Raw genomic sequence first — 12,794 nt, forward strand, 5'->3', positions numbered from 1 at the left:
GATGGGAATTAACCTCACCAACTGGGAGCGAAGCACTCTCGGCGCCCAGCATGGCATAATTGAGTTTGACTTCTTGTAGAGACGTGGTGGGCATGATTGATTGGCAGGGAGACCCTCTGCCAAAGGTTAAAATCCATCAGCAGCTTCGGAGCCGCACGGGGAGCGTTTCCAAGAGCAGAGCAAGAAATGTGAGACTCGCACTGTTCGCGTTCCTGACCTTCCATCATTGTCTGCGACTTTACTGTCAAGTTATCCCGAGCAGAGACGTTTCGGGAGTGGTGCGGGGTGAGGGAGGAGCGCAGGGGCCTGCCTGCGGTGGAGTGTCAGGTCGTCGCTGGGAGCGGCGGTGGCAAAGGAATGGGATGTTGGACCCGTGTGCGGGGCCGTCTTCCTCTGGTCAGATGAGCTGTGTGAGAGAAGTAGTTTCTGTCTCAAAAAAAAAAAAAAAAAAAGCTTAAAAAAAATGAATATGTGACTGCTCTTTTATAAATGAGCTCTGTAGATTTTTATTCAGTGGCATGAGTGGTTTACGGGGAGGGTGGGAAGGACACTGATCGTCCTTGTGCTGCCCGACGGTTCTGGTGATTGTGCATTGTTTCTGGTGCCAAAGCACCAACCCTATGATTATTTTTCTTTTTTCAGTAGCTCAGTCCTTAATCCTTTGCATCGTATGCAGAATCTCTGCTGCAGGGTTTTAGTTCATTTTATTTGCTTTTCTGCTGGACGTGGTACGTATCTGGTCTGTCCCTTTGCCCCTGCCCCTTCAGAGGGAACTTCCCTTTCAAAATGTCCATCCTTACCTGGAGCAGAACTTGGTTTCACACTGCCCTGTTAATGTACCATAAAGTCTATAAGCTGGGGGAAAAAATCCCCCAGAACAGGAAACTTTCCCAAATTTCCCTTCCTCCTCCACCTCCACCCAACAAGATGGGGACACTTGTGTAAAATTGACACCCATTCATTGCAGAAGCCCGTCTGCATCTCCAAACCATCCTAGCCAGGCTTGCCATCTGGATGAGCTTGACCTAGATACAAACCGGTGTGCTTGAGCCAGCTTGAAGGGTAGCCTTAGTTTTGCTGGGAGAATGGGACTGCTCCAGTACATTCCCTGGAAATCATAGCTCTGCTTCCTCAGCCGTGGGCCAAGGCTGTGTTTTCCTGCATTAGTTTGCCCCCGGGCACAGTCGGAGAGGGAGGTCGGGATGTTCCTGGGGCTGTGGTGCTCCCTGTGCAAAGGCTGTAGGCTTCTCACCCTCTGCAGCCTATGAAGCCTTTCTTGCTACAGCCTCATTTCTTAGCAGAAATGGGAAAAGATCACTCAGTCCCTCACCTACTGATCCATACGCTAATGGATGTAATGGTGAGGGGATGTTTAGCTTTCAGCTCCCCTTTCCAGCTCCTTACCTCATAGCTCCATCAAGCCAGGCTCAGGTTTCCAGGCTGAAGGCATGGCAGCTGCCAGTGTCTGACCTCCAGCCTTCCTCTACCTCAACGAGCAATTAAACTGCGCAGCAGCCTCTGTCGTCTGGCAGGGATCGATACTCCTCGGCCTTGGTACCAGCGGGAGTTTTGACCCGAAGGCACTCAGATGTGCTGAGCTGAAGCCAGCCCAAGTTGTGATCCTCATGGAAATGGTACCCATTTGGACCCCACTGCAGTTGCTTAGAGCCTGTCCATCGGGGTTAAGGTGCCCTGGGAGCAAGTGCAAGAGTTAAAGCTGCTAGACAAGAGTTTCCTGGTGAGCCCTTTGCTGCTGGCATGCAGCTCACTGCTGTCAGCCCCTTAGGATGCATGCTCAGCTGCTGACGGTCCGTTTTGCCAAGCCTTTTGTGGCAGGGGGCCTTGTGGCATGGCAAAGGAGGAGCGAAGGGAGCTGCAAGCCTTCCCCACGCTCTCCATCTGCAGGTTTGGCCATAACCCCTTTCTCTCTGCATCACCTGGGTTGCTGCTACCTTGCAGTCCTGCTTTGCAGAGCCGGGGAGCGGTTGGGCTGGGATGAGATGCGCTTTGACTTCAGGAGGTTCTGACCCACTTCAGTGCTTAAACAAAGTCACCCCTTTCTCACCTCATTTCAGCAGAGCAGCTCCACACACAATGAGCCTCCTGAGCACCGCGGCATGGGGAGCTGCGTATCCCTTCCCTGGCAGCTGTTCCAGGCTCTGAAGTCTCTGGCTTTGCTCAGTGCTGTCATCCCCCAGGGTTTCACACCTCCTCACTTTGACTTCAATTTATTTTTTTTTCTTTAATGTTGCTTTTAGAAGCTTGCTACAAGGATGCTTTAGAAAAAAATCATTAGATTGGAAAAAAGGATTCTCATTCAGCCCCTGTGCTGGGCAGAGGTGGGGAAGGGACTGGCACAGATGCACTATGTGACCACAGAATTATCTTTCAAAGCGAGCAGATGGCTCAGTCTCAGTAGACCCCTCCGAGAAATTCACGGAGGTCTTTGAGGTTTCAGTTTGCTTCGTATTTTCCCCAGGGGCTGTGCAGGAAGGAGAGAGGGGGCTGCTCTGGGCTGAGGAACTGGACAGCTGAAAGCAGGTCCATCCGCTGACAGCACACGTTTCTTGGTCCCTTTCAACAAAAAAACATCTTATTTTAGCAAAAGTCATCTCGTAGCAAAAATGTCAGGCAGGGGCTTGCACTGTCCCCCCAGCCTGACATGCATTGCTCCCGCGTGGGGTCTCTGGGATGCTGACATGGCGCAGCAGCACTTGTGCAGGAGGAGGAGGAGGAGAGAGCATCTTCATGACCATGCGGGTTATTAAAGTGTCCTGGGACCGGCCATGGGGCATTCGTGTGGCAGCACCACTGCCCCAGAGATGGTGCCCCTGCTGGGTCAGTCGGAGGGAGCTGCGGTTCAGGCCTGTGGGTGAAATGTGGCTTTCCTGGCACCGCAGTGGTGCCGGGACGGTGTGGCAGCTGGCGTGCCGCGAGGATGCAGTGTGAGGGCTGGTGTTGCCGCGGCCGTGGGGAGGCCGAGCATGTCTCTCCTCCTGTCTCCATCCCTGGCTTCCAGCACATCACCCTGCCTGTCTCTGCCATTTTCCTGGTTTCCTTGTCCCACCATGGGTAGAAGCATCAAAGCACCAAGAAAGCCCAGCTTTCGCAGCCCGGTGGACGATGTGAGCCATTAGCTGGGCGTTTATCTGAGGGGATCATCTGGCCTTTCCTGAGCTCCTCTGCGGTAATGGATCGTGCACAAATAATTCACAGCTCCCGAAAACGCTCTGGCTTCAACCTTGCAGTGATGTGATAAGCAGAGCGGGTGGTGCAGCGTGTGGAGCAAACTCAACGTCATGGGCCTGTTCAGTACCTGCGTTCCTCGGGGAATAGCTGTGCGCGGGGAGATACCAAAAGCAAGTGACTGTCACACCATCTCGTGTTCCTGATGGCTCCAGGGTCAACCTGCTTTCTGAGTTGCCCGTGAGCTCCTTTTGTTCTCTGCTTCATAGGCATCCAGCTCAACTTTATTAGAAAACCCATGTTTCTGATAAGTGCAGCTCTTTAAGTCGGAGCGATGATTCACGGTAAAGTTTGAGCTCTACCTGCAAACACATTGTCTTGGGCTCTGAAGCACAAGCTTCAAGGAATGGGCTCAACACTCCCTTGTTAAGATAGCAGAAAGAACAAGCTGTTATGTACAGAGCTAAAAATAATTGCAAAGCTTTGAGTCTTCCTCCCAGTTGCAGCAGAAGGATGCTCTAAGCACTGATGGCCGAATCCATCTCTGGCACGACTCTGACTTGATGATACATTAAAGCTTTTGTGACTTTTTGAAGCTCAGTTCAGATGAACGCAGAGCAGTGCGGTTGCTTTTCTGGAACTGACGTGATTTCTAACTTGGATGAGAGTGGCTTGGGGCAAATGCAAAAGCTGGTGTTCCCAAAAGGGACGGCACCTTTTTCAGTAGAATTTTGACAGGGAAACTTAAGAAGGGGAGAAATGCACAAAACAGCTGAGATTGGCCCAGCAGCTGACAAAGCATCTCTCTGTAAGTCATGTCTTGAAAGCAGGATTCATCTGGGAAATAACGACACGGTATAAATAACAGCCACGAGCCTGTTTGCAGGGAGCCATGCTCAGGCCAGGCAGGATATGGGCTCCGTCTGGGGCACCCCATAAGCATCCCTGCTGATAGCCTGGCTACCTGAGCGCGGGGTGCTGGAGGGAGCCCGGATGCCTCGGCGCTCACTGCAGAGTCCAGCGAGCATCTTTACTCAGCCTCCTCTCCCCGGTCTCCCTCGACTGCGGCGTTTTCCCCTGACAGGCGCTGGTGGAGATATCTGCCCAGATGAGGCTGCCGGCCACCTGGGGTGATGGTGATCCGTTACGACGCAGTTTCTTCCGCCAACATACAAGTTTTTATTCATTCTTTTGTTTTCACAGCAGCAGCCAAGGGAGGTGGTTTGTCACTGCCTGTGACCAAAGAGCACAAAGGCAGAGCAGCTGAAACAGTTTGAGCTATGATAAAGCGCTCGCTGTTATCGATCTTGGCTCAGGATTTGTTTCCCTTCTTGCATTAACTCCCCATTGATTGCTGTGATGACCGTAGAGCATACGGTTTTATTGGTCTTCTCCCTTAGCCGGCAGCACCCCTGTGCCCGCACCCTGCTCCCCTCCCAGCCTCGCCAAACCACTGACGGGCCAGGTCGTACAAGGTACTCTGGGGTAAGCAGAGCTTTGCTTTTGCCTCCTCAGTCATCAGAGGTTTGTTGCTATATCTTAGTTGCGATAGTTAGCATAGATGTTAGTGCTGTATGGCACTAACTTGTTATTGCTTGAGGGTCAGGTCGTTATTTTAGTGCAGTATCCCAGTAAACTGGATGCAAGGGTTAGGAGTCCTGGCAGGAGTTAACGAAGGGTTTGGGTTTGCCCCGGAGATGCTCCATTTCCCCATGTCGGGGACTCTCACAAGGCTGTGTCGTTGCTGCATCCTGGTGTACAAGAGTGACCAGGGTCAGCTCCTGCTCGTTGGGGGTGGTGGTGCTCATGGAAGGCCCTTTGCCCTCTTGGGTTCTCCAGCACAAGCAGAGACCTGCCGAGGTGACACAAGGTGAAGCTCTTCCCATCTTTGCAAGGGACAACGTGAGGTTGGTGGCTGCCGCTCCAGGTGTGTGACGTGAAAGTCAGCTTCATCCGTGCTCCCTCTTAACTCCAGCTTTCACAGTGAAATCATTTAATGGCACTTTTGGAGAAAAGTACCTTCCTCAGGGTTGTGGTGGGGGCTTTGGCTCCCTTCACCTGTGTGAACCTATGGCCAAAGCCCTTGGAGCCGGGGAGCAGCACCAAGGTGAGCGTGGGGACAGTGATGGTGCTGATTGCAGTGTCCCAGCTCTCCGAGCCTGAGGTGCCGTTGTGTCCGGCCGCTGATGCTGTACTGGGCTCCTTGGCTTTACTTGGGTTTGCAAGTTTATTGTACTTTCTGTTTATTTATTTATGAGCTTGGATGCTCTAAATAGGAAGAGGAATGGCGACTGTCCAGGTTTCCTTTTCCCTATGCTGTTGGATGCTTTTGGTGCTTGCGATTTGCTTTTTAGTCCACCCAGAGACAATTTTCTGTAAAACATTGACATCTAGTGGCTTTTCTGCTGAAGGAAACGATAGGGAACAAAAGATTGGCTGCAGGGTGGCCAGTTGTGATGCCACTCAGGAAAGCAAATGAATGTCCCTTCTCCTCCTTCTGCAGCACCGAGGACATGGCGATCACACCCTGGGGGCTCGGGGCTCCCCGGCGCACACTCCTCAGTGTCCTCGTCCTGGAGGAGTGGCCTTCCCCGGCAGGACAATTTGCTTATTGAGCTACTTTAATTCCATTTACTTAAGCAGGTGGCTGGTATCCTGACAGCATACCTCCAGCATCATCGCTGGGGTCGTGGTCATATTAAAGGAGGTGCGAAGAGCTCGGTGTGTGTGGCTTCAGGCTGCCGACAGCGAACAACATGGTGTTTGATGGTGGATATTAATGTGCGACCCAGAGTGATCTCTTAATGCTATACGTAAGGTTGAGCTTGCAGCTTTTCCAGCTGGCGGCCTGATGGGGTTCCCTGTGGCAGCGTGTCCCCCGCGTGTGCCACCGTCCTGTTGCTCCAAACCAAAGCCAGCTCCTCCCTTGGAAATGTTTTCTCTTACAAAATGCTGTAATGCATCCTCTAATTTCCTGTTATTCACTTCTCTCTCCTCTCTCGTTGTTGCAGTCCTGTGTCAGGTGAAGGCAGGAGGGTAAAACGGGATTTGCGTGGGCTTTTCTGAGATTCTCGTTTCAGTGCAAGTGGCTTGGGGCTTCTGGGCACATCCCGTATATCTGGCCTGTGAAAGGAAACGTCTCGTAGGAAATGTCTTCCTCGTAGGTGCAACGCTGCTCTGGGGCTCTTGCAGCAGAGACCCACGGCTGCTCATCAGGAAACGTAGCACGAGCAGCTTTTTGCAGATTACATAAAGTTGTCAGTGCAGCTCTGTTGTACAAGGAAAATAAAAAAGCCAGAGCTACCCATGCTCTGCTTGGGTTGGGGCTTACGGCCTGGGAGATATTTTGATTATTCTCCCAAGGTCTGGGGAGAGCATCGGTTGAGACACCCGGCAGGAGTGTGTTGCCACATGGGCAGCCCAGCGCAGAGGGAAATCTTGAGTTCCCTTCCACCTCTGTAGAGGCAAAACCTGTTAAGCAGAGACAGATGTGTGCAGGTAGATGCAACCCTTCCCGCTCCCCCCGGGGAGTTTGTTCAGCCATCCTTCACCCTGCAGAGGTGAGCGCGCAGAGGAGCACTCTGCAGCAGGGCTCCTGAAAGCCTCTTAAGTGCATCTCCAAGTTTCTATTGATTGTGAATGTTAATGTGCTCTGTGCTGGAGACACACGGGACTAAACACTCTGCTTTCCTCTCCCCATGGCAGGAATTTCTACTATATCACCATCCTGCGTGACCCTGTCTCCCGATACCTGAGCGAATGGCGCCACGTCCAGCGAGGAGCGACATGGAAGGCGTCCCTGCATGTCTGCGACGGGCGGTCCCCCACCACCGAGGAGCTGCCCAGCTGCTACACGGGGGACGACTGGTCGGGCTGTTCCCTGCAGGAGTTCATGGATTGCCCGTACAACCTCGCCAACAACCGCCAGGTCCGCATGCTGTCCGACCTCAGCCTGGTGGGATGCTACAACCTGTCGGTCATGCCCGAGGAGCAGAGAAATAAGGTTCTGCTAGACAGTGCCAAGGAGAACCTGAAGCGGATGGCCTTCTTCGGCCTGACCGAATTTCAGCGGAAGACTCAGTATCTCTTTGAGAAGACTTTCAACATGAACTTCATCTCGCCGTTCACGCAGTACAATAGCACAAGGGCCTCCAGCGTGGAGATAGACGAGCAGACTCAGCAGCGCATCGAGGCCCTCAATTTTTTAGACATGGAATTGTACGATTATGCAAAAGACCTGTTTTTGCAGCGGTACCAGTACATGCGGCAGAAGGAGCACCAGGAAGCGCGGCGGAAACGCCAGGAGCAGCGCAAGATCCTGAGGGCGAAGCAAGCGCACCTGAGAGAGCAGGGCGAGAACGGCTCCAGCACTGACTACATAGGGAACGTGGAGCGGTGGCGGCGGTAGTGGCGGGGGACTGGCCGGACACCGAAAGCGAAGCGGAACCCACCCCGACCCGCAAATCGGAGACGACGGAGCAGTCCAAACAAATTACGCTTCTGAAGGGTTTGAAGCAAAAAGAGGTTAAAATGTTGCCTTTGCAGTTGCCTTTGCAGTAAATGTTGTACTGTACGTGGAACACTTAATCTTAGCGTGTAATTAAATTGTCCTTTTTAGGTTTGTTGGATTATTTATGAAATACAGGAGCCAAGTAGGCTCATCGGAAATGGTTGCTTGGACGTTTATTTAAAAGAAAAGAAAAAAAAATCCTTAAATTAGTTATGAGTACAAAATGGGATGCAGGAAAATGTTTATGATGCTCGGCTGAAATCTGTCTGGGAAGCAAACTCATTTCCTAATAATGAGCATTTAGCATACTCTCACAATACAGTATATGAGCAAAACCTTTTCCCTTTGATTTTATCTTAATTTTATTTTAATAATGTGTTTTCAAGGGCACCGACTGCTTATGATACTTACCAAGTTAATGAATGGATGATGAACGGAACAATAAAGGTCTAGAAAAAATATTGACTAGTTTTATGTATAATATTGGCTTTTAAAAAGAATAGAAGTAATTTCTCTAGTTATATAAATATTTAAAATTTTAAACTTTTTCTACCTACTGCTGTTTAGAGTTTTAAGCTTGGTCTATCTCATATTAAAAAAAAAAAAAAAAAAAAGACATACATACTTCTCTGAACTCGATGCCAATGTTAAAGACACTGTTTCCAGAATTTTTCAGGGCAGTATGATTTTAACCATTCTGGAAAATTTACAGCACATCTTCATGTTTCATAAAGCATTTTCCAAATTATAATCTTGTGACAGTGTCTAATTTTAAGTCTTTCTTACCCGTTAGAATGCATAATGCTGAATTTATCATTCCTTAATAATTGGTGGTATAAACTAGATGAAATTATGTTGCAGATATTTGTGTAGTGTCTTTAAAAAGTCATAAAACTCTCTAATCCCAGCAATATTATGAAGAGAATTGCTCAATGGAGGAAGTAGATTTACACTTGAATTAGGATTTACTTCCAGTAAATCTTTGCTACACCAGATAAGAACAGGGCTTTTTTTTTCCCTACGCTCTTGAGCCCTTCTTTGCAATGACAGATGAGCGATGACTAAAAATGATGGAAACCAATTTTACCATAGCCATAGTTATACAGGATGAGAAGGTCGCGTGGTGCGCGGGGACGCGGCAGCCCGCTCCCGAGCGGGCTTTGCTGGGGCGCAGGGTGCGGAGCTGGAGCCGGACCGGGCTCACCCGCAGCCCTTCGGCCTCACCGAGACCGACAAGGAGAGGAGACGGGGCAGGAGGTGCGAGGGACTCCTATAAATCTCTATGCAAAAAAATAAAAACCTCTGCAAGGCTTGGGCTATACATTCAGCAAGTTCAGAAATTTTGTACGTAGCCTGCAACGCTCCCGAGCTTGGCGCTAAATGGCGATCTCGGTGCAGGTGCGCGGTGAGGGAGGCACCCGAAAAGGGCGCGCTCTGTCCCGATGTACACGATGCTTACGAGGCTCACTTGCACTATTGCCTTTCACCTGTAATATTCTATACACCAGGAGGGCAGGGGGGCATAAAACGAGGCAGAAGGCTTTAAAAACATCTTACGGCTCCGTGCCGAAGTTATGTGGAAGTTGTTTTACATCTGACGTTGTATTGCAACCCGGGGGGCAGCAACCCTGCCGGGGGCAAGCGGAGAGCAAAGCAGCAGCAAACCAATACCCTGCGTTAGCAGCTTGGAAAAGAGAATAACTTCATGTACAGCAAGTTGTTTTTTTTTTAAATAAGAACTGCAGTTGCCAATATGATGTCTCGGTTGTATTTTGGTTTTTATGGGGGAAAATAATTCGCTCTTAAAACTGAAAGGCACTGCTGTAAACAGGACTTAACCGTGGGTGAGCTGGAGGGCCTGTTGCAGAAGATGCATTTTGTTTTTATGCTGTGGTGTGCATGGTTTACAGAGACTAGTTGCATTTTCTTTGTGTATACTGTTCATTGTATATAGGGGATGTACGAATATAAGGATACCGTTTTGTCATAATCATATCAAATTCTACTGATTTCCACTGTAGACGCTGTCTTATTGTGTAGATTTACAGGCCGATCCACTGACTTTGATTGTGTAATTTAACAATAGAACTGATAAATAAAATTTAACTACAGTCTTCTGATTTTCATGTGATTATTTCTTTATCTGACGACGTGTTGGGAATTGCGCAGTCCAGAACGAACAGTAATTTCAACACGAATGAAATAGCAGTTGACAGGCAAGTATATGAGTTTAAAATCATGGCTTTTCTGAAGTGTATTTAAACGACAGCTTTCAAGGGCAAAGCCACTTTGGACTTTCTCTGGTTCAGGAGTTATTGCAGAGGTTTTGACTGCTTTTCTGAGCAGTCCTCAGAAAAACAAGCTGTGGTTTCTGGTGATTTTAAATATGGTTGTCAATGGTCTGCAGCATTATTAAGGGATTTTTCCTCTGTGTGTGTGTATATACGTATGATTTTTTTTTTTTTCCCCTTTGTATGATGCCCACCATTTTTGCGCCAGCTGTCTCTGGAGGATGCTGCCTAGCCGCTGACTTCCAGTGCCTCCTGCTGTATCCTCCCAGGGGCACTTTAAAACACAAAAAAGCTAAACCAGAATTAGGTGCAAAAACAGGTGAGAATCATTCACAGAATGCTTTGGGATGGAAGGGACCTTTAAAGGCCGGCCAGTCCAACCCCCCTGCCATGGGCAGGGACATCTACAACCAGGTCAGGTTGCTCAGAGCCCCATCCAGCCCGGCCTTGAATGTTTCCAAGGATGGGGCATCTGCCACCTCTCGGGGCAACCCGTTCCAGTGTTTCACCACCCTTATCATGAACTTTTTTTTCCTTGTATTCAGTCTAAATGTACTCTCCTTTAATTTAAAACCATTACCCCTTGTCCTGTTGCTGCAGGCATTGCTAAAAAGACAATCCCCATCTTTCTTGTAGGCCCCCCTTAAGTACAGAAAGGCTGCAATAAGGTCTCCCCACAGCCTTCTCTTCTCCAGGCTGAACCACCCCAGCTCTTTCAGCCTTTCCTCATGAATTGAGCATAATGTCCCAGATCGACTAGAAAATGTGCTTTTTTACAGTTTGGCTGGAGGCTTTTTTTTCTTGGTGGCTCTAACAGATCAGCAGGCTTGCAGGACTTGCAGCGGGGCGGTAGACCTGAAGGTGTCCGTAGGGAGACCTTGCCTTGACCTGATCAAATTCCCCTGTGAGGACAGAGGTGCCCTTCCTCTTGCGAGTCCCTGCAGGGGCATCTTACCTCTGCGAGGCTTTGAGTCGTGGGGAGCGGGAATGGAGGGATCTGCCAGCGAGTCTGCATTTGACTGACGTGGTTTTATATACAGGTCTATTAGTGCCCAGAGAAAGCCGCCGGTGGAGCTGCTAATGGGATAGGGGTCATGCAAGATGCTTCCCTGCAACTAAAAAAGCACCCAGCAGCGAGGTCTGGCATAAAAGCAATTGGGGTTGCCTTTTGAGAGGAGAGCTTTGGCAGCTGAGAAAACTCTCTTCCTGCAGGAGAGGAAGGATGGGGGGATGTGTTTGGACAGACAAACTTCACTTCAGAAGCTGAGGAGCTACAGCAGTGAATCAAGCAGCACTCAAATGCTCCGGTAAGTTTTGAAAAGCCTGGACACACGTTAAGAAAACCCTTCTGAGCACCGAGATGTCGCTTAAGTTTCTGCCAGATAGGGATGTTGGCAACACTGGTGCTGCCAGCATCAGCCCAGGGCAGTTGGTGTGGAGCTGGAGGCTGCTTTGGAGATGATGTGTAGCATGAGTATGGCATGTTAAAGGGAACAGGTGGGTTCATTTCGTCCTCCAAAAGATTGGAAAGTTGATAGTGAAACCTGCGTGGCCTTGCAAAGTGCCAGATTTGGGGCTAATATTTTGGGACTGGAACGTCCCCGAAGGGGACCTGGTACCTAAGGGCTGTTGGAAGTGAACTGCTCAGCTTTTTGTCAATAAATTTTGCAACCTCTTTATTTAATATATGATGTATTTTAGTATGCTGTAATACATGTTTGCTTCCAATTATGTCATTTTTGAGTAAAAATGAACTAAAGGGCTTGCTTTTTCATATAATTTTTAAAAGTCGCACATTATCCAAAATGATCAGAGCCGTGAACAAGACCTGAGAGATACCAGTGCAGTTGATGTTTCAGCTCAGAGGAAAGGAGAAGAAAAACTGATACGTCTCCTTTTAAATTTCAGCCAGAAATATCAGGTAATTGAGGGAACCTGTCAAACTAACGCAAGCCTTCAGCTGCAGACCCGGACTGCCAGGCCGGCCCACGCGCTCCCAGGGAGGCACAGGGAGAAGCAGCCCCAGGTGGAGAGGTCGTCTTGACCGAGATGTCTTCTGCAGGAGAGATGTTTTCCAAGCAGGTGATAGATTTAGATCTTTCACTTACTAAAAATATCCCTGTCTCTACAGCTTTTGTGTGGAGCGGGGAAGGTTTGGTTATTGCTGGACCCTGCCGGGGTGGCAGCGCGTGGGAGGAGAGGGAGCGGAGGGTCCTTCCCACCGCCTGCGGGCATGGGGGTGCTGGGACGGGGAATTTGGGATCTCCTGCCCCCAAGGTGGATGGAGCAATGGCAAACCAAGCCGTGATCCGAACAAAGGTGGGATCCGGACTCTGGAGGCCGCCGGCACCATCTGTCCTTCCCACGCTGCTGCCAGCCGTGGCTCCTGCGCGGCGGGGAGGAACAGCCTGCACAAAACCTTCCTGAGCAAATAGCGCAACATCTGAACTCTTACCTATGAAATTCAATTCTGGATTTCCTAAAGCAATCTCCCTGTTCCAGCAGCCTCATCAGGAAAGAGTGTAATTTCATTTAATCCATTTCTTGAGTTCAGAGTCAACTGCGTTGCCATCATGCTAATATCGCTGCTCTGCTATCTCTAGAGACGGAGTGACGAGTTTAGACCTGAAATCAAATTTGGCTCTAAGCTTCGAGAGGATCTATCAGCCAAATTACCCATGGTCTGTACCCAGAAGCTTTGTCATGCAGTTTAGCTCTGCGCGAATGCATTAGGCCAGGCAGGTGAGGTTATATCGCTTTTTGGTTTGGGAGCAATGAAATGCTGAAACAATATATATGCAAAGCAA

At 49.5% G+C, this 12,794-nt stretch overlaps 1 protein-coding gene across 1 annotated transcript in view; it reads left to right on the forward strand.

The window, feature by feature from the left end:
• The window catches only part of HS6ST2 (heparan sulfate 6-O-sulfotransferase 2), a gene marked incomplete at its 5' end in the record, with an annotated part of 132,970 nt that extends 123,179 nt beyond the window's left edge, over nt 1-9,791 (forward strand). The window contains one exon of the mRNA XM_082323066.1: nt 6,892-9,791. Within this exon, the coding sequence (XP_082179192.1) occupies nt 6,892-7,594 (703 nt within the window). The 3' untranslated portion in view covers nt 7,595-9,791. The remainder of the gene's footprint in view (nt 1-6,891) is intronic.
• Nucleotides 9,792-12,794: the final 3,003 nt, after the last annotated feature.

Source organism: Platalea leucorodia (assembly GCF_965183815.1).
Source record: "Platalea leucorodia genome assembly, chromosome: 10".
NCBI lineage: Eukaryota > Metazoa > Chordata > Aves > Pelecaniformes > Threskiornithidae > Platalea > Platalea leucorodia.